The sequence below is a fragment of the Crinia signifera genome, chromosome 7, assembly GCF_055691185.1.
Source record: "Crinia signifera chromosome 7, ASM5569118v1, whole genome shotgun sequence".
In the NCBI taxonomy this organism is placed as follows: domain Eukaryota; kingdom Metazoa; phylum Chordata; class Amphibia; order Anura; family Myobatrachidae; genus Crinia; species Crinia signifera.
In genome coordinates this window covers 162,634,944-162,653,633 of record NC_139223.1, presented here as the reverse complement: position 1 = coordinate 162,653,633, position 18,690 = coordinate 162,634,944, and the positions used below count along the sequence as shown (strand labels likewise).

Sequence of the window (18,690 nt, the reverse complement as noted above, 5' to 3'; positions counted from 1 at the left end):
GAGCATTGTGCTGCTGTTACCTGTGCTGTTGTAGTGTCTCAGTCACTGTAATGTTCTGTGTCCCCTGAATTGTACTAATGTGTGCCCTATGTACAGCGCTGCCCCTGGTAGTACACGGACACCTCCTCTGCTTCCCTACATCCCAGCTGTACTGTGTACTGAGCATTGTGCTGCTGTTACCTGTGCTGTTGTAGTGCCTCAGTCACTGTAATGTTCTGTGTTCTCTGTATTGTACTAATGTGTGCCCTATGTACAGCGCTGCCCCTGGTAGTACACGGACACCTCCTCTGCTTCCCTACATTCCAGCTGTATTGTGTACTGAGCATTGTGCGCTGTTACCTGTGCTGTTGTAGTGTCTCAGTCACTGTAATGTTCTGTATTCCCTGTACTGTACTAATGTGTGCCCTATGTACAGCACTGCCCCTGGTAGTACACAGACACCTCCTCTGCTTCCCTACATCCCCAGTGTATTGTGTACTGAGCATTGTGCTGCTGTTACCTGTGCTGTTGTAGTGTCTCAGTCACTGTAATGTTCTGTGTCCCCTGTATTGTACTAATGTGTGCCCTATGTACAGCGCTGCCCCTGGTAGTACACGGACACCTCCTTTGCTTCCCTACATCCCAGCTGTATTGTGCACTGAGCATTGTGCTGCTGTTACCTGTGCTGTTGTAGTGTTTCAGTCACTGTAATGTTCTGTGTCCCCTGTGTTGTACTAATGTGTGCCCTATGTACAGCGCTGCCCCTGGTAGTACACGGACACCTCCTTTGCTTCCCTACATCCCAGCTGTATTGTGCACTGAGCATTGTGCTGCTGTTACCTCTGCTGTTGTAGTGTCTCAGTCACTGTAATGTTCTGTGTCCCCTGTATTGTACTAATGTGTGCCCTATGTACAGTGCTGCCCCTGGTAATACATGGACACCTCCTCTGCTCCCCTACATCCCAGCTGTATTGGGTACTGAGCATTGTGCTGCTGTTACCTGTGCTGTTGTAGTGTCTCAGTCACTGTAATGTTCTGTGTACCCTGTATTGTACTAATGTGTGCCCTATGTACAGTGCCGCCCCTGGTAGTACACGACAACCTCCTCTGCTTCCCTACATCCCAGCTGTATTGTGTACTGAGCATTGTGCTGCTGTTACCTGTACTGTTGTAGTGTCTCAGTCACTGTAATGTTCTGTGTCCCCTGTATTGTACTAATGTGTGCCCTATGTACAGCGCTGCCCCTGGTAGTACACGGACACCTCCTCTGCTTTCCTACATCCCAGCTGTATTGTGTACTGAGCACTGTGCTGCTGTTACCAGTGCTGTTGTAGTGTCTCAGTCACTGTAATGTTCTGTGTCCTCTGTAGTGTACTAATGTGTGCCCTGTGTACGGCGCTGCCCCTGGTAGTACACGGACACCTCCTCTGCTTCCCTACATCCCAGCTGTATTGTGTACTGAGAATTGTGCTGCTGTTACCTGTGCTGTTGTAGTGTCTCAGTCACTGTAATGTTCTGTGTACTCTGTAGTGTACTAATGTGTGCCCTGTGTACGGCGCTGCCCCTGGTAGTACACGGACACCTCCTCTGCTTCCCTACATCCCAGCTGTATTGTGTACTAAGCATTGTGCTGCTGTTACCTGTTCTGTTGTAGTGTCTCAGTCACTGTAATGTTCTGTGTCTCCTGTATTGTACTAATGTGTGCCCTATGTATGGCGCTGCCCCTGGTAGTACACGGACACCTCCTCTGCTTCCCTACATCCCAGCTGTATTGTGTACTGAGCATTGTGCTGCTATTACCTGTGCTGTTGTAGTGTCTCAGTCACTGTAATGTTCTGTGTCTCCTGTATTGTACTAATGTGTGCCCTATGTACGGCGCTGCCAACCGTGTGGCCTTACAAATAAAATGATATAATAACAATATAAATAGCCTGTAGCACAGGATGCTGGCAGCTTCCTGGATAATTCCGCAGTGTTGGAATCAGCAAAGTGTCGTCACTGTTGGCCCGATTCAGTGCGGCACGCCGGGCTGCAAATCCTCAGCCCGAGCTATTTTCGAATGAATTTGCATGCGCATATTACACACTGTGCATGCTCAAACCACCCGCACCTCGGAGCACAGCGCTCCTCCGCGCTGCCAGTTAATGACTTCGCAGTGACGAGTGTGTGCGTTTTGCCACACACGTCGCACCCAGGACAAGGCGGAAGTTGGAGGTTGCTGGCTATATCTGTACTCTAGATAGATTTTGAATTCTTATTTAATGTACAGACCTCGGCAGCGCTGGGGGAGTTTGTGGAAAGTTAATGCTGAAGGAGAAAGCGATGACTCCCTTCCAGCCTGGAATGTAATTATGCACCGCGAGGCCGATAACGGGAAAACCGAACATCAGCTACAGAAATAAGCTAATTACGAAGAAAAGGATTACAGGACCAATGCAATTTACGGAAACCCAAACAATTAAAAATGTGCTGGTTGAGGTCATTTGGAGCAAGGTCCAGCTGTATCTAGAGTAGATCAGCTTCCTGTACCTAACGAGGTATGATGGGAGCTGGCAGCGGTGTTTCTCTCGTTACAGCTACGCTACACCGACTGCCCATTAATACTTCTTTACCCATAAATGTCTCATTACATATGGGGATTTCTAGCACAGTGGCGTCCCATAAACACTTGAAAAATCACCGTGAAATGTTTCTTTCTGGACATAAAAACATGACGAGTGTCTCCCGGTGGGCGTGTGTATGTCGCCAAAGCACCGCGCCTGGAGAAATAGCCACGTTCTCTGTCCCCGCAGGAGCGCGCCGAACCTTTGCTCAGACCAGTGATCTCGCTAATCTACCGGTGAAAGCCATTAAACATACAGAGGTGACCCTGGTCTAGGCCTGAGGCTCTGCACTGCGTCTGCCAACTTCTTGTCGGTCACCGAGAATAAAGTATTGTTTTAAGCAAACTACAACCACGTTTGGAATTTCCTGTCCGTGGCTGAAACTGTGCAAATTGTTTGTCCCCCGAGTCGCCCTCCTACGCATTCCCTGCTCACTTTCAGGCCGATATTGTATTTTTCCTTTATAGTATCTATTTTGGGGGGTTGGCGCCATTGTTAGATCTGTGGGGCTTTGGGGGTTATCGGGAAGGACGTTTGCACAAGTGACCGCTGTAACCCACCCCAAGACTAACTCTCCTCATGTCTTTGTCCTGCAGGTGAGAAGCCATACAAGTGCTCCTGGGAAGGGTGCGACTGGCGTTTCGCCCGGAGTGATGAGCTGACGAGGCACTACAGGAAACACACGGGGGCAAAGCCATTTAAATGCAACCATTGTGACAGGTGAGAGAGTGGTCTGACCTCAGGGGAGACCCCCATGTCTTTCAAACAGGGACCTAAGGTGACCCGTGAGATCATAGAACACCTATTTTAGCACAATTTTATAGTGTTCATTCTAGCACCAATATCCTTGCAGTTCCCCGTTCCTGTCTGGTGTGCCACTCTCTTCTAGCTCGATCTGGTCTGTTTCTCAGCACTGATATACAACCCACACTGTGCTGCAAACACCACAGCAGAGAGCGACACCTCTGGCAGGAAAAAGAACTGCACGGTGCAAGGGGCTTGAATGAATTTATATTTATACTTGCAGAACTCTCCCAAGAAAATAGATTTGGATGCCGATCCACTTATACCATCATATTTAGTTAGATTATCCTTAATTTTAAATTGCACATTTCTAGCAGTCATACCCAGGACATTCAATAGCATCTACTTTATTTAAAGTACACATATCAAAATATGCATGTACCCTGGACTCGAACCCATGACCTTCCACGTTGTAGTCAGACACCTTAGTCCTGTAGCTTTTTGCTCTTGCGTGAGAGTGTTTGGAAATCTGCACCTTACATAAAAGAATGGGTCTGTCCAGGTGATGCCGGGGATTAGAGAGGGGGATGTTGCAAGTGAGATTAATAAACAAAAAATTGACAGGCGCTATAGAACTGCGCTCCCTGCTCTGTGCGGTGGCATACGTCGCACCACAGTACGTATAGCCCTTAGAAGAACTACAGGTGAGCCTCAGTCATCAGCGACCTTACGTTTTGTGGGCCTCTATGGCTGCAGACCATTGCATTGATGCACAACACCACAGCAAGTGTTCTATGCCACGACTCATATGTGTTGTTTGATTTCACATTCATTGTTTTTGGTGTAATGTTGCCTTTGATGTGATTACAGAACAGAGGCCTTTGAGTGCTTTTGTCAGACACTTCTTAGTTTTTTTATATTGTTTTTTTACTCCAGTCGTCGTTTCATTCTGTAGCAGCGCTAGAGCTCCCGGCGTGGGCGAGTTTTCCTGGTATGAGGGGAAGACGGTGGAAGGGTGAAAGGATGAGAGTGCCGGAGTAATTACAAATGACAGCCCTGACATTATCATCTTATGAAAGGGAGGTAGCTGAGGCCTAGCAGGGCCAGACCAAGCCTCGCTCCGGCTATTGTTAACGTTATTGAATAAGGATGCGCTCCTAATCACATTAGAAAAGGGCTGAGGAAGAGGATTTATCAGGCCAGAGGAACCCGGGAGTGGCATTAAAAGAAAAGGCCAGGGAAATGTCTGTAATGCAATCAGGGAGATATATATAGCTGCTAGCAAAATCACAGGTCAGGAAACAGGAAGACGGCTTCTGCCTTTCATTGCATGCGTTACTGTGCACATCCTGCCTCCCAGGACCGTGCTCTCCTGTGACATAGTCATCTAAAGCAACACCGCTTCCACATAGACAGTCCCTGCAGTCACGGTCAGTGCAACGCAATAGGAAATGAGCAAAATCTATGTTACGTGATATGAAATAATTACGTATTTATGGAGGGATAGTGTGAGGCCATTTATATTAGCTGTATATTGCATGGGTAACTACATGGTGCGTTCTTCTTTGGTGGCGGCTCCTTATTACCCAGAAGCCTTTTCTACTTTAAAAGTCTCTCGTATGTAGTAGTGACCCCCTGACACTGCCCTGTGGGTACAAAGCTGCGTTCTTTCTCCTCTGTGGGATTTTAGTTCAGCATCTGAGCTTGTTCTGAACAAGAAAATGAACAGGAGAAGTGTAACTGAGAACTGTACACATCTTTGTCCTCGGTGACATCTGCGTTTGGTGGACATGGGCACCTGGGCTACAGCCCAAATGTTGGGCATCAGCCATGTTGTATGTCAAATCCGGGGGCCCTAGCCCTAGGATCTCCGTGAGGGACGCGGCCATTAGATAGGCATGCTGGGGTATTCCAGAAGTCATTTGGCCATACATTGTACAAGTTATGTGGGTGCAGGCTGTGCAGTGCATATGGGCCAGGGGGGTTTCTGCACTCTCCCCCCTATTCTTTACCTCAGGAATGTATTCGGGAAGATGGCACCGGTACAGCAGACAGCAAAGACTCAGGTACTTTGCCATCATTCCAAATACGTCTCCAGGAAAATAGCTGCACCAACAGCAGCAGCGGGGAGGGGGGGGGGTGGACTTTGTTGCAGCGCGCTGGACACTAGTACAGATATTGGTGGTGGGTGACGGGGGGAGGGTTGCACACCACCTCCCGCATCTCTCATAATACCCTTATAATATACTGCTCGCTGCTCCATTTACCTCACCCATTACAGTATATTCTGTCAAGTTCCTCATGATGGGCTCCCAGGATTATACCTGCTATTTATCAGGCTGTGGTAAGTATCCCCCTTTTCTCAAATTGCTGTACCACTGCTTCTCAGTGAATGGGGGATCAGCGTCACTAGTGGGGTGTCACTGGATTCCCTTTAGGCCAAACCTCAGATTGCATATGTGAACTCTGCTTGTCCTCTGTCACCCATGCTCGTTCTCTGTCACCCATGCTCGTTCTCTGTCACCCATGCTCGTTCTCTGGCACACATGCTCGTCCTCTGTCACGCACGCTCATCCTCTGTCACACATGCACGTCCTCTGTCACACATGCACGTCCTCTGTCACACATGCACATCCTCTGTCACACATGCACATCCTCTGTCACACATGCACGTCCTCTGGCACACATGCACATATGGCTGGAACCCTTCGCCGGCAGTGTTTGGTTACGGTAGGTGGACTGCAGGCTGCAGCAGTATAACCTATTTGTGCAGTGACAGAGAATGCATGCACCGACTCGCCGATGATAAACGGACCCACAGGTGTTCCATAACGCTGTGCTAAAGGACTGCGGGAACTGCAGAGGGCATCGCGCTCTGCCCGCCAGCTGGCATTCTGGTGCCTGCTGTAATGTGCCGTGTGTTTGGAACGTAACAGAAAATGTTTCAGTGGGGATTAGACGGTGCTAATTACCCGGTAGGCGAGTGCTTCTCTGGCTGCATTTATACCTAAATCCTTACAGCACGTTTCACGGTCCCTCAGCATCGCGCCAGATAACAGTATGTCAGCGGCTGCATTACGCTAAAGCTTCGTTCTTAGTTTGTGTTTAATGAGAAATATTGGTGAGAATAAGCCCCCTTCCATGGACATATCTCCTATGTCTGCCACATGCGGCAATCCATGCAAAAAAATGGTTCTGCTGGCGTTAGTGTCCGGCACTTGTCTGCGGCATCTGCAATCTCTGCATCACATCCCCTGCAGCAGGTAAAACAAACAATGAGCCCCTAGTTTGTACAGATACATATTTGTGATCAAACTACCCACTTCAGTGGCAAGCAACGGGGGTGAAATATATACTGTAAGCTCAATACATTTGGGCCCTTTTGGGAATCAAACACAATTCCTCAGTCACCTTGTTGTAACCATTACACAATCTGTGCTGGAAACTTTTCATTTCTTTATGGGATCAGTGGGGCTTAAACAGGGTTATTCCGTTACCATGCCTGAGCGGCAGCCGTGTACCCGCACATATCTACTGTATATTTTACTTTTCACACACAGAGACAGTTAAAATACAGACAGCACCCACACTCTTCTTCCTGGGCTAATTAATACCTCAAGTCGTTTCCTACAGTGACCAATAATTAAACCTCATTTAAATAAGCCTCTAAATTAAACCTTTAGAAGCTCCACACTGCCACGATTAGATGTCCTATTTTGGGGTTACTCCCAGCCCCCCTCTATTTGAGCCACAACTGATTTGCGGCTTTAAATACCAGACAATAGGAAACAAAGCCGGGCGGAAATAAATCTGTCTGTAAAACAAACAAAAAAACAAATAAATAAACTTTTGGTGTTGTTACCGATGGCCACATATAAATATGGTCATTTTTGGCTTTCTAAAGAAACTGTTCCCCCTTTATATGGAGATTATCAAAACTGAAGTAAAAAAAAATAATATTATTATTATTTATGAATAGCAGTTATTAATTATCATTATTATTAATAGTTATTACTTATTATTGTTATTATTTTATTTATATAGCGCTCTTTCTCCAACAGGACTCAAGGCACTTAACAACAATAGGACATTTTAAAAAAGCACCTTGATTATTTTGGATTAGTAGTGCACATTGATTGATCAACCAATCAGCGTTTTACAATAAAAATCTAAATATCCAATAATCTGAAATATTAAAAAAAAAAACATGGTTTTCGGAATATTTGGAATAAGAGATCTCCGGATACAGGAGACTCTACCTGTATAGATCAATTCATGCAGTGATTTGGGTCACCCAGGTGCAGATGCTAGCCCTGCCAACGCTGACACTTACAGTAGAAGGCTTACACTTACAGTGCTGTGCATGAAGGGCCCGCCGGTGGAAAAGCAAGGGCCCATGCTAATAATCCTTTTACCACAAAGCAATAACTCGTTTTTTTGTCGCGTCAACCCGGGTCACTGCTTGGTGTAAATGGAGTAAAGAAAAATAACCCGGGTCCTGATATCCAGAAATTCAACCCGAGAAATGTTCTTGGTTGAACATGGGTGAGACCCGAGTTCAGGGGAAGTGTAAAGGGTAAACCCGGGTCATCCCATTTACACCAATGGGTAAGGCCATACCTCCTGACTGCAGCGTCCTGCGGTTAGTCCGCGGGTTGGGCAGGGGCGCATACACCCTCTGTTGCTGTCTGCTGTATATACAGACAGCAGTGGAGCCGGTGAGGAGATGAATGGTGCCTGTGTGCGGCATCTATTCACCTCACGGATGGAGGCTGGGGGCAGCCCTGCAGCTTTCCCGGGTGCTGGGCTTGCCCTCAGCATGTCGGTTGGCATCACAGGGTCCTGCTTGGTGGATTTCCTGGCATCAGTGGGCTAGTCCAACCCTGCACAATGCACAAATACAAGTTTAATAATTAAATAATTATATATTCTTTTTAGAATGTGCGCAGCCCCAGCATCCAATACCCCTGATTGTGGCATTGACTGGGGCGCAATTTTAAAGGAATGGCGTTAGGCTGCTAGGATAGCACTGTGGCGAATGAGGGCACCCTGCAGGGTGGACGCTGCATGTTCAGGGAAGCCGCCTATAACGCCGCTCAGTAACCTTGTGGCTTCTTTTTTTTTAAATCTCCTTTTTATTAAACATTTGAGCACTATGTTATTGTATATATTGTTTATTGAGGGCATTCAGCCAGTAACGATACCTTCTGGGTCGCCATTTGCAGAAGCTTCCCGGTTCCTATGGGACCGGCTAAAATTCCAAGCACATCCTTCCGATTATCAGCTATTGTCTAGCAGGCAGCAAAGTCAGCGCGCTGCTAATTGTTGTCCTAATGAAATAAAGTGCATTTACCTCTGAGGGCGAAAGAGAAAATCCAGAGTCTTAAAGCAACGCCGGAGGAAGTCTTTGTGGGAGGACATTAAGAATATAGCAGCTCTCCAGCTGAGACCGATGGATCCTCAACAGATGGTACTGGAGCAGCAGAAGGCACTGGGAGGGGGTGGGGGGATACCTAACAGAACAGGCAGGGGACGAGGAGGAAGCAGAACAAGCAGGTTGTGAGTGTAATATACTGTAGTCACAGATTGCACCCAATGGTTATATGCATTGTGCAATCAGGCTGCATCGCCCCTTTCCGTGGAAACGCAGTCAAAATGGCGACGATCCCTGGACCGCGCTCTGCCAAGTATTGATTAGCAAGAGTTGTCTGCCCGTGTCAGACAGGGAACCCTCAACTCACCCCAATGATGGTGTGTAAGTGGCAACAGGGGCGCATCTAGACTGTTCTTTTAGGGGGCGATTTAATAATTAATCTCGATGACTCCACTTTACCTGTCTTCACACCTCGTCTTTCTGGTGTTAACCCCTCCACCTTGTTGGGGGATCACAGGGATTAGTCCAATTTATATATATATTATCTATGTTTATGTGTTCACTGTCTGTATGTATGTATATATATATATATATATATATATATTATTACGCACAGCTGAATAATCAATGCAGATGTACAGATAAGGGTAGGGCAGGAACGGACCTTAACTTCTTTATTACTGGGCTGTATTGGGTGGATCGTCCCGATTCCCACCCCCCAACCCGATCCACCACATGAACAGGAAATCCTGCGGCCCTGTGACAAGACGACGCGATATAAACCAGTTTATGTCAAATTAGGAAAAACATTTCAAAAAGGGTAAAAACTAATATGCTTAACCTACGCACTTAAATTATTAATCCCTATTAATCCCGCGCACGCACAGAAAAAGGTTTCCTTTTATAAAAGACATTTATTTTTGTTTTTAAATCTTATTTTGTTCAACGTCCTCCCCCCTTACACAACGACATTTTCTGCTCTAATGAAGGTTAAGGCCTAATCCCAGCCACGGTTGTTAATTTAACTTGAAAGATCCTTAAAACGAACGGAAAGTAGAACTTCCAGCAAATGGGACTTTGATCCATCTCTGGGGGATGGAACAAGTGTTGGAGAGAGATAAAATGAAGGAGTCCTTGGAATGGCAATTAGGCGCTGTGCCATTTTCTCTCTGTCCGACGCTTGATACATCTGCCCTGCTGTGTTTTCTAAATGCCCCTTTGTTCACTTTCAAAGACCCTTGTATCTGCCTAAAAGTTTCATTTCTATGGCCAGAAGTGTGGTGCCCGGTGCTACCCGCCTCCCCTCGTTACCGCTGGCGTGTCTTTTGCCTTCTGAAGTTTACTATGAAACACCGCTGCCGTAAACAAAGAATGTGTCTTATGCTGTAACGACCTTTGCATTTTATTTTATTTTGACACTTCCCGAATAATGACGATGCAGACAAAGCCGCCAGATGACTATGAAAGTGGTTTATTGCATTGGGCGGGTATCTGGACTCATGATAGAATGACTCTAGGTCAACAGTCATAAGGTCGACCACTATTGGTTGACAGTCAAAAGGTCGATTGAGTTTAGAAAAAATTGAGCCGACGTGCCGACAGGCGGTATTTCATGCCCTACCATCCACTACAGCGTGGAGGGAGAATGTAATAGTGCCTGAAGCATGGGCCCTTATTCTGATCTGTGCGGCCGGAGCCGCATACGTTGCTCCGGCCGCACAAACCAATCCCCGCCTACAAGACGGATCGCCACGGCCGTCCGTACGCGGACGGCTGGCGATCCGCATGAAAATGGTGGGGCGTACGCCTCCACCATGGTGGGAGCTGCCCCCTGCATTCGATGGTCGACGACCATCGAAGGCAGGGCCGCACGCTCCCCCCGCTCACGCAAGCTTAGACCACACGGACAATCGTCCGTGTGAAAGCTTGTATGGGGGCTGAGAGCTGACATCCGGCGATGTCAGCTTTCCGCCCCCATCACTGGCGTCATAGCCTCATTACCATGCATACGCCCCGCGTTTGCATGGGAACGCCCATGAAACGCTGGGCGTATTCATAGGTAAATGAGGCTATTAAGCCCCTCACGCCCCTATACGCCCCCTTTGCGGCGTAAAAAATTTTTGTGCGGCGAATTCCCCTGCACATGCGCAGAGTGACCTCTGCGCATGTGCAGAGCGAAAACATCGGCGGTACGGCCGCACGCGGGCCGTACCGCACAGATTAGAATAAGGGCCTAGGCGAGGGGACGCGGCACACTTAAGACAGTGTCCTTACCGACCTACAGATGGAGCCCCTCATTGTTGCCCGGTGCCCCGCCAAAACGTCCCTTTTGGCGAGTGTCGGCGGAGGGGGACTCCATTAAACTGGGATTCGTGTGCGTCTCACACACACAGGTGTCCCAGTCTCTCGGCGGCTGAGTGGCTTGTCCCTGCCCGTCTCCGATTCAGGGAGACAGGAAGGGGTCCCGGCAGCGGTGGGGACCAGCTCTTGTGGCAGGAAAGATGGCGGCGCGGAGCTCCGTCGTCACGGGGCACGCGAGCGTCACGTGCGCACATGCCCCCTGGCAGCTGGCGGGGGCTGGTAATAGTTTTGCCAGCCCCTGCAAAGATGGAGCACGCTCCAACTGTATGTCGACATGGACACACAAACTCAGTCACCCAGCATACGGCCAGGAATTGTCTATATTTATATTGCAGAACTTAAATGTCGTTTAATAAACCGTTCATATAAATGTTAACCCTAAATGGTATTAATAATGCTCTGCTTTTGTTGTAGGTGTTTTTCCAGGTCTGACCACCTTGCCCTGCACATGAAGAGACATATCTAAGGACACTTCAAAGCAGTCACCGCCCTTGGAAGGACCAAGGGTTTGCATCGAACACTTGTGTTTATGTCCGCGTCATTTCCAGGACATAGAGAACATGTAAAACTCTGTACACAAAAAATCCATATCAACTGTTCATGCACCGTCACATGTGGAAATATACGAGATAAGTCTGTCTGTTATGCCTTACCCCACGGCCTGAGAGAGGCGCGGAATGGTAGAGAGTTCAACGGTAAAAGAACAGTTGCATACCGGGCACTCTTACGCGTTACTGTGGAAACCAAGACGTTGAGACTTCCTGCAAGCAGACGGTCACCTTAACGAGCTCTGAAGAACTCACTTTATTGAAACTCAGAAGCTGCTAAAAAAAGAGTCACCTTCGAGTTGCATTGTTGTAGCACTAATATTTTTCTTTTATACTGTTACTCGAGAGACAGAAAAATGAAGAACTTTGATCTAGGACACCAAAACACCGTAACGGGTTACATTGGTGTCAGAAGAGTTCTAGATCTGCCAGGAACCTGTCAACCTGTTGGTCTCCTCTGGTTTGGCCTCCTTGCAGAGCTTCTGAGATCATTTTTAACTCTATGTCGTAGGCCTTACAGGCTCTGCATTGGTGGGGTTGAAACTGTTAGACCATTACCGCGATGGTTAGGTCTGTCTTTCAGAAGGATGTGGTGGATGGAGGAGCACTCTTAGAATACCCCAACCTTATTTATTTTTTTAACTTTTTTTGGCTGTTGTACACCTTATGCACTAGGAACTTGTTTAAAGCCGCTGATACTGACTGAAACGGGAGCTCGTTTTCCCACCACCAGTGTGCACACTTCCAAAGGTTGAACAACCTTTTGTTTTTTTATTATTATTATTTCGGTGATCTATTTTTTTACGTTTTGTTCATGTGAAAGGCTTGTTCAGAGCTCTGTTTTATTTCCTTCTGTGGACATGTATCCTTTCGAACTTCTCAATCTCCATCTGGACACTTGGCTTAAATTGGACCAGCAACCCAGACTCAGCTCCTGATGTCTAATGAGCAGCAAGCCTTCCCCCACTAAACTTTCCGAACCTTGTGCTTGATCATTTACCTTCTACTCCTAACAATATAACTAGTTAGAAACTTGATGTTTATTTCCAGAGCAGCTGCATTTTGTACTAAATATAAAGTTTTGAGTGTCTGAAGACATCAACAACAAAAAGCCAAATATATTTAACCATAAAACATTCGAGGACACTTTAGGCAAGTTGATTATGATGACTATTACTCAAAAGGTAGACCCTTACTTGTTTATTGAGGTCATTAATTGGATATGTTTAACTATAAGGTGTCCAAATGGGTAAACATACTTGGCATTCTTTAGCCAGGTTATTAGTTGATTTTCTACAGTTTTTTTTTTTTTAAAGATATTCCAAACTGCAGGTCTAAGGTTACCATTTCTTGGTAAGATCAATAGTCCTATGAATCTAATGTTAGCCCATCAATGCATAATTAACTAAATATCCATGTACATAAAACTCAAGTCAGTTGTCACTGGTCTTCGCTGAAAAGACCACCAATCAGACCATATAATGGGGTCAATACAAGTCGATGCGGTTGGGAACATGTTGTATAATTTGTATATTCTAGGACCACTCGTGAGCAGCTAGTAAAATTGCACATTTGATCCCACTTTGTCCGGATGAACGCAGCTCTTTACCCCAGCCGGCTGGCCTCTTTTTTTTACTTGTTTTGACTCCTTGACTGTTAAGCAAAAAAAAAAAAGAAAAAATACGTATAAAAAAAAAATATTAATAATGATTTAAAAAAAAACGAAAGAAAAAAAAAATCAAAAGATAAAAAAAACGATAAAAAGAGAACACAAAAAACACCTTAAATGTTTGATACTTAAAGCAAAGGAATAAATCCATAGAGCAGCCGTGACTATTAAGGCTTTAAGCCCAAAGCTGCAAGTGGGTCAAGAATTTCCGTTGACAGATCACTCTGGTTTAAATTTTTTTTTATTCCTCTTCATAATAATAACAACATATGGAACTTGCCTAAAAAACATAAAAAAAAAGTTTTATCCCTTTTTAATATTTCTTTCTATAAATATTATTATTATTTAATTTTTTTGTATGGGTGGGCTGTTCTAAAATGACCTGAGACCAAAACCCAAGAACATTTTGGGTGTTCAAAGAATCTGATGATGGAAAGAAAGAGAAAATGTTTGATTCCAAAGATTTAAAAATTAAAATGTACTTACTATACTTAGAGCACTGCTCGTCGACAATCCTCATAGCCCTCCGCTTCTGCGTACTAGATATACATATTTTAATGCGATGGCCATTTTGATCGGTTTTTCATATTGTGATAAAAAAATAATTCATTGGAACATTGATACAAACAGTGTAATCTTTAAAACATTGTAGGAATGGTAAATGCTAGTTTAACTGCATTTCAAAAGGCACCTTTTATTGTACATATTTTTATCACATGTAGTTGATTGAGGAGCATGTAGAACTATGGAAATAACTCATTTTGTTGAAGATGGTTCTGTCCACCAGTTTAAGTATACATTACCTTTTGCGTATGCAAATTTTTTAATATGGAACATAATTATACACTTAGGGGCATCCAATTTCCCACAGAAAACATTTTGGAGAAAAAATTCCCATTGGTTTTTTTCAAGCTATCCAATTTTACCCCCTTTTTTCCAGCTGAAAAACGCCTCATTGTTGGCCAAAGACTCCTGGAAAAATTTTGGGGACCCAAGCAGAAAAAAATAAACTTTAAAGGCTGGTTATCGGGGATTTTGAAACCTACTCCTCGATAAACAGCCGGCATTGGTAACAGTCAGTTAGCATCGATAAATGACTGTGGAAAATTGGATACCACCCTATCATTATGAAAAAAGTTATCTTGAGGTCTTTTAGCTCTAACGATCTCAAGGTCTTTCTCGGGTGAGATTTTGTAGATCAGTATTGTCCTCCCACTTCTGCCGACACACCACACCTTTTTTAGAATTGAAGAATTCCACTTTGTACACTTAGAGGTCCAAGCAGCGAATCTTACCTAAGGCATTCATGCTCTGCCTTTAGACCATCACATTTTTTATAAATGCATCTTTAATGCATATGCATAAACAATATACATAATTTAATAACCAAATTAGGTTTTATTTTGTAAAGTTATTTGCAATCCTGTAACAGGGTAAATTCCCAGTTTGGAGCCACACTATTTGTGTCTTTTGGTCCAACTGGCCAACCAAAATCTCATTGTGGGGACAGCTGGAAGAATGTCGTTTTGCCGTGTACGATTTCTCATTCGAAGACCCCTATTATTGGCCAACAAACCAAAACATTCCCAGGATTGTCCGCTAACGTGCCACTTTAGCTATATATCATGTTGTCTGCAATATAAACTTTATTTCCAAAGTAACACATTTGCAAAGCGTTAATAACATCTAAACGACGAAACGTAACATGCAGGTTGTTTTATATACAGAAAGTGATTTTTAATTTACACGCTTTTAAATTTGGAAACTATTGTTTGAGAATTCATTATAGCAACCTGCATCTTCCAAAAACCTATGCAGTTCCCCTTCCCTTCTTAAGGTGTCTCTTTCTGCTGTGGTGCACTGGTCTGGTCTGCATATCAGCGCTGAAATACAAACCACTTTATGCTAGAGGCACCACAGCAGAGAATGACCTACCAGACAGAGAAGGGGAACTGCACGGGTTTTGGAAGTTGCAAGGTGCTAAAATGAGCACTAATATTTGTAGAATCCTATACGGCAAAACAGTAAGGTCCAGATAATATCCATCTTATATGCATTTATTACTTGTGTAATTAGAAAACCCTACCCTACACACCTATGCATTGCAAAGGCCGAGCGTCTTGCTACAGTGTATCCAAAATCTGCCCGGTTGATTTAGTGACGTCCGCTAACCTCTCTACATTGGTATGTGCCAAAGGCAGCCTTGAGAATTGTACCTTTCATTCTTCTCCCACTTTATACAGATTGTACTTTGACGTTAACAGGCAAAACTTACGGCATTGATTTGTATTTGATGCCAACCAACGGTAATTTGTCTCCCTTGTGACCTGGGATAGTTCCAGTAGTCAGGCCAGGTGTCTTCACTCGGCCGATCTTCTCCGCCACAGAATCTGGTGTTGGAAGTGCACAGATAAGCATGATGTTCATGTGGATTATTCAGTCTAACACATTTGTGCACATGTGGTTGTGAAGAATCAGAAATTCAATTCCCGGCGGTATAGACCTGTGGTTTCCCTGCACGTATCACGGAGGGCCAATAGAGCGCTTTCTACATTCCCACATTCCCAGGCAGTTTAGCGGAAGATAGCTAATGCTTGAGGGTTCACAGATTGGCTCGCCAGGTCCCCCCGCCTGCCCCCGCTCCTAACATGATCCTATTCCATAAATGTTGCACTTTTTTTCAATATTGTATCGAGAGCAGATTATCCAGGCAAATGGCGAATCCTCCGTCTTACCTGGGTTGAGTGTATGGGGCTTGCGTGCTTTTATAACTCTTGGTAAGCAGGTATTCGGTGAGTTGGGGGTACTTCTGCTGCCTTATTTTTGATGCCCAAGATTGGAGTTCATAGTTGCATGGGGTTTGGTTTGTTTCATATAACAGTCACTCAAGCAATGCAACATGTGCTTTGGCCTCGCGGCACTGGAAAGTCCACACAGATTAATTCCTTATTGCGTGTAAAGAAAAAAGTTGGACGGTTGTATGTATTAAGCAGCGGACTATACTGTAACTAATCTCTCCAAGAGCTTATTTAATGGTGGCGGCTGATGTGGTGTGGGTAGTGCAATTTACTATATTTGCCAACACCTTTGAACCCAACTTGTGATTCTTTAATCTAGAATCGGATATTATGTTGCCAGGGTTATTCTGGGAATGGAAGGATGTGGTGTCATAGACAATGACTTTGTGTCGCTTTTATATCATGTTGCTTTCAACCTAATGTACTTTTGGCATTCAATTTATATATGGTCAAAAAGTTGTTCTAATTCCTTATTGGTTCAGAGCGGTTTTGGTTCTCCGCATTCCCAGCGGAGAAACATTTAGCTAGTTCTGTTTATTCACCGTCTTCAGAAACTGGTAATAATGTAACTTTAATATTCTGTTCTATAAAACCAACAAATGCCATTGTATTATTTGTTCTGGACAGAACCTGTCGTCTTGTATATTCTGAGTGTCATGTTATATTGTTATGGTCGTAGCTGGTAAAGCCAATTCTCTGTTACCTGTTCTATAAAGACCAAGTACATCATTTTCACAGAAAACATTTTCCAGGGTCTTTTAAATGACCCCGTCAGAGATTTCGGACCATCTTGGCCGTTTTTTGATTTTTTTTTAATCGGCAATCCTTTCCATGGCAAACCATCCCTTGTAAAGTATTGCCGCTTTAAAAAACGTTCTGTAAAATCACGATCAGAATTTTTTTAAATGGTTTATTTGTAGCTTTTTACTAGTCCTAGCTCAGCGGATATCTTCACACGATTCTGGTACTAAACAGGGTTATTTTCTCCAAATATTCAATCAAAACGAGATAAAGTCAACTTTGGCTCTTACATGTTGCTTTTTGTGTTGGTTTGCTATAGGTGTCACGGCGGTATCTGGTTGACGGTTCTTCATTGTCTTGGTAGACAGTCAATAGGTCAATACCAAAACATCGACCTTTACGAAAGCTCAACATGAGTTTCACTTTTTTATGACTTTTTTCATACTTCAATCACATGACCTACAGTTTGGAGAGGTAAAGTTTGCCGAGCACAGAGGTAGCAAAGTGAGACATGTGGGGGTACTCCGTACATAAATTGGGTGCCCATGTCATCCATTGTCCACATTGATACATAAAATTTAAAAAAAATCTCGTCAGTCTTTTTTCCACGTGTCAAACTTTTACGTGTCAACTGTTTGCTTGTGGCAACATTTTGCCAACGTCGACATTTCGTAAGTTGTACTTTTGGTGTTGGCATATTGACTGCCTACCTAGACCTTTCAAACCACACCCTTCACAGCTTGGGGGTGATATTAACTTATTCAGGACCAAAACAACTGCAAACCGGTGCCGTATTTTTCGCCGGCTACTCTGAGAAGAGACGGCATGGTATACAGTAGGATACATTTGCAGGTAACGTTGTTGATTAGGCAGTTGTTTGCCAAACGCTTGTTACTGAATATATAGAACTAGGAATACAATTTATGTAATGACCTGTCAAATGACTGCTAGACACAATATCATCCTTACAGGTGACAAATGATCGTTCAATTAGATAAGCGGACTGTCAATTGCCCCGAAGGCTCGGTATAGCGTCAGTAACTTGCTCCTTGATGTGTCTTCTCCCTCCATGTTGCCAAGATGTATTGCGGATTGGGATAGCGCATTGTGAAATGATGCGTGTGCTGAAATATACAAATATGAAAATATTCTGAATGCTTTTGAAACTTGGGAAAACAAATTGCTTGAAGGAATTTAATTTTGCACTATAATTTTAGGATGTATCTGTCTTCTTTTGGCCAGGCGTGTCGAACAAGTGCTTATGGAGAGACCCTCAATTATATTCTCTCAGGCCTTTTATGGTATTTCTCCTATATCTCGGAAATACCCAATTTATAGCTCTCCGTTCTCCCTTTTTATGTTTTTTTTTTTTTTTTTTGTGGTTTTATTTTGTTACTTTTTTTATATATATAAATATATATAAATATATTACTTTGTTTTTGTTTTTTTTTGCTGTACAAAAAGTCTTAAGATTTAAATAAAATATTATTTGTATTATATGATGGTGGTATGTTAATGTTACAAAATTATTAATGAAGAAAAAAATTTATTTTTGTTACTGGTCTGTTTCATAATTCTTTTTTAAATTGGTATATTGTAAGATATCTATGCAAAAATGTTATGTGACGCATTTTTATTTAAGAATGTAACGTGTAATAAACAGTAGAATGTGTTTGGCCTGGAAATTACCACACGCCTCTTGTGCTTTATTATAACCTCATATTTTATTTGATATATTGCGGAATAAGTGTACATATGGGCGAACGGGACACATCGATGGCTTGATGGGTAACGTTGGTATAAAATAGATTCCGCTGATCAATGGTGGAACTTGTGGGTGCAAAAATATAATTTGGGCCCCTTCCTCCAACAC

At 44.1% G+C, this 18,690-nt stretch overlaps 1 protein-coding gene across 1 annotated transcript in view; it reads left to right on the top strand.

Annotated features, from left to right (window-relative positions):
• KLF7 (KLF transcription factor 7) overlaps positions 1-18,423 on the top strand; it is a 107,628-nt gene extending 89,205 nt beyond the window's left edge. Inside the window, exons 3-4 of the mRNA XM_083154218.1 lie at positions 3,179-3,302; positions 11,476-18,423. Coding sequence (XP_083010344.1) covers positions 3,179-3,302; positions 11,476-11,527 — 176 coding nt within the window. The 3' untranslated portion in view covers positions 11,528-18,423. The remainder of the gene's footprint in view (positions 1-3,178; positions 3,303-11,475) is intronic.
• The last annotated feature ends 267 nt before the right edge of the window (positions 18,424-18,690 follow it).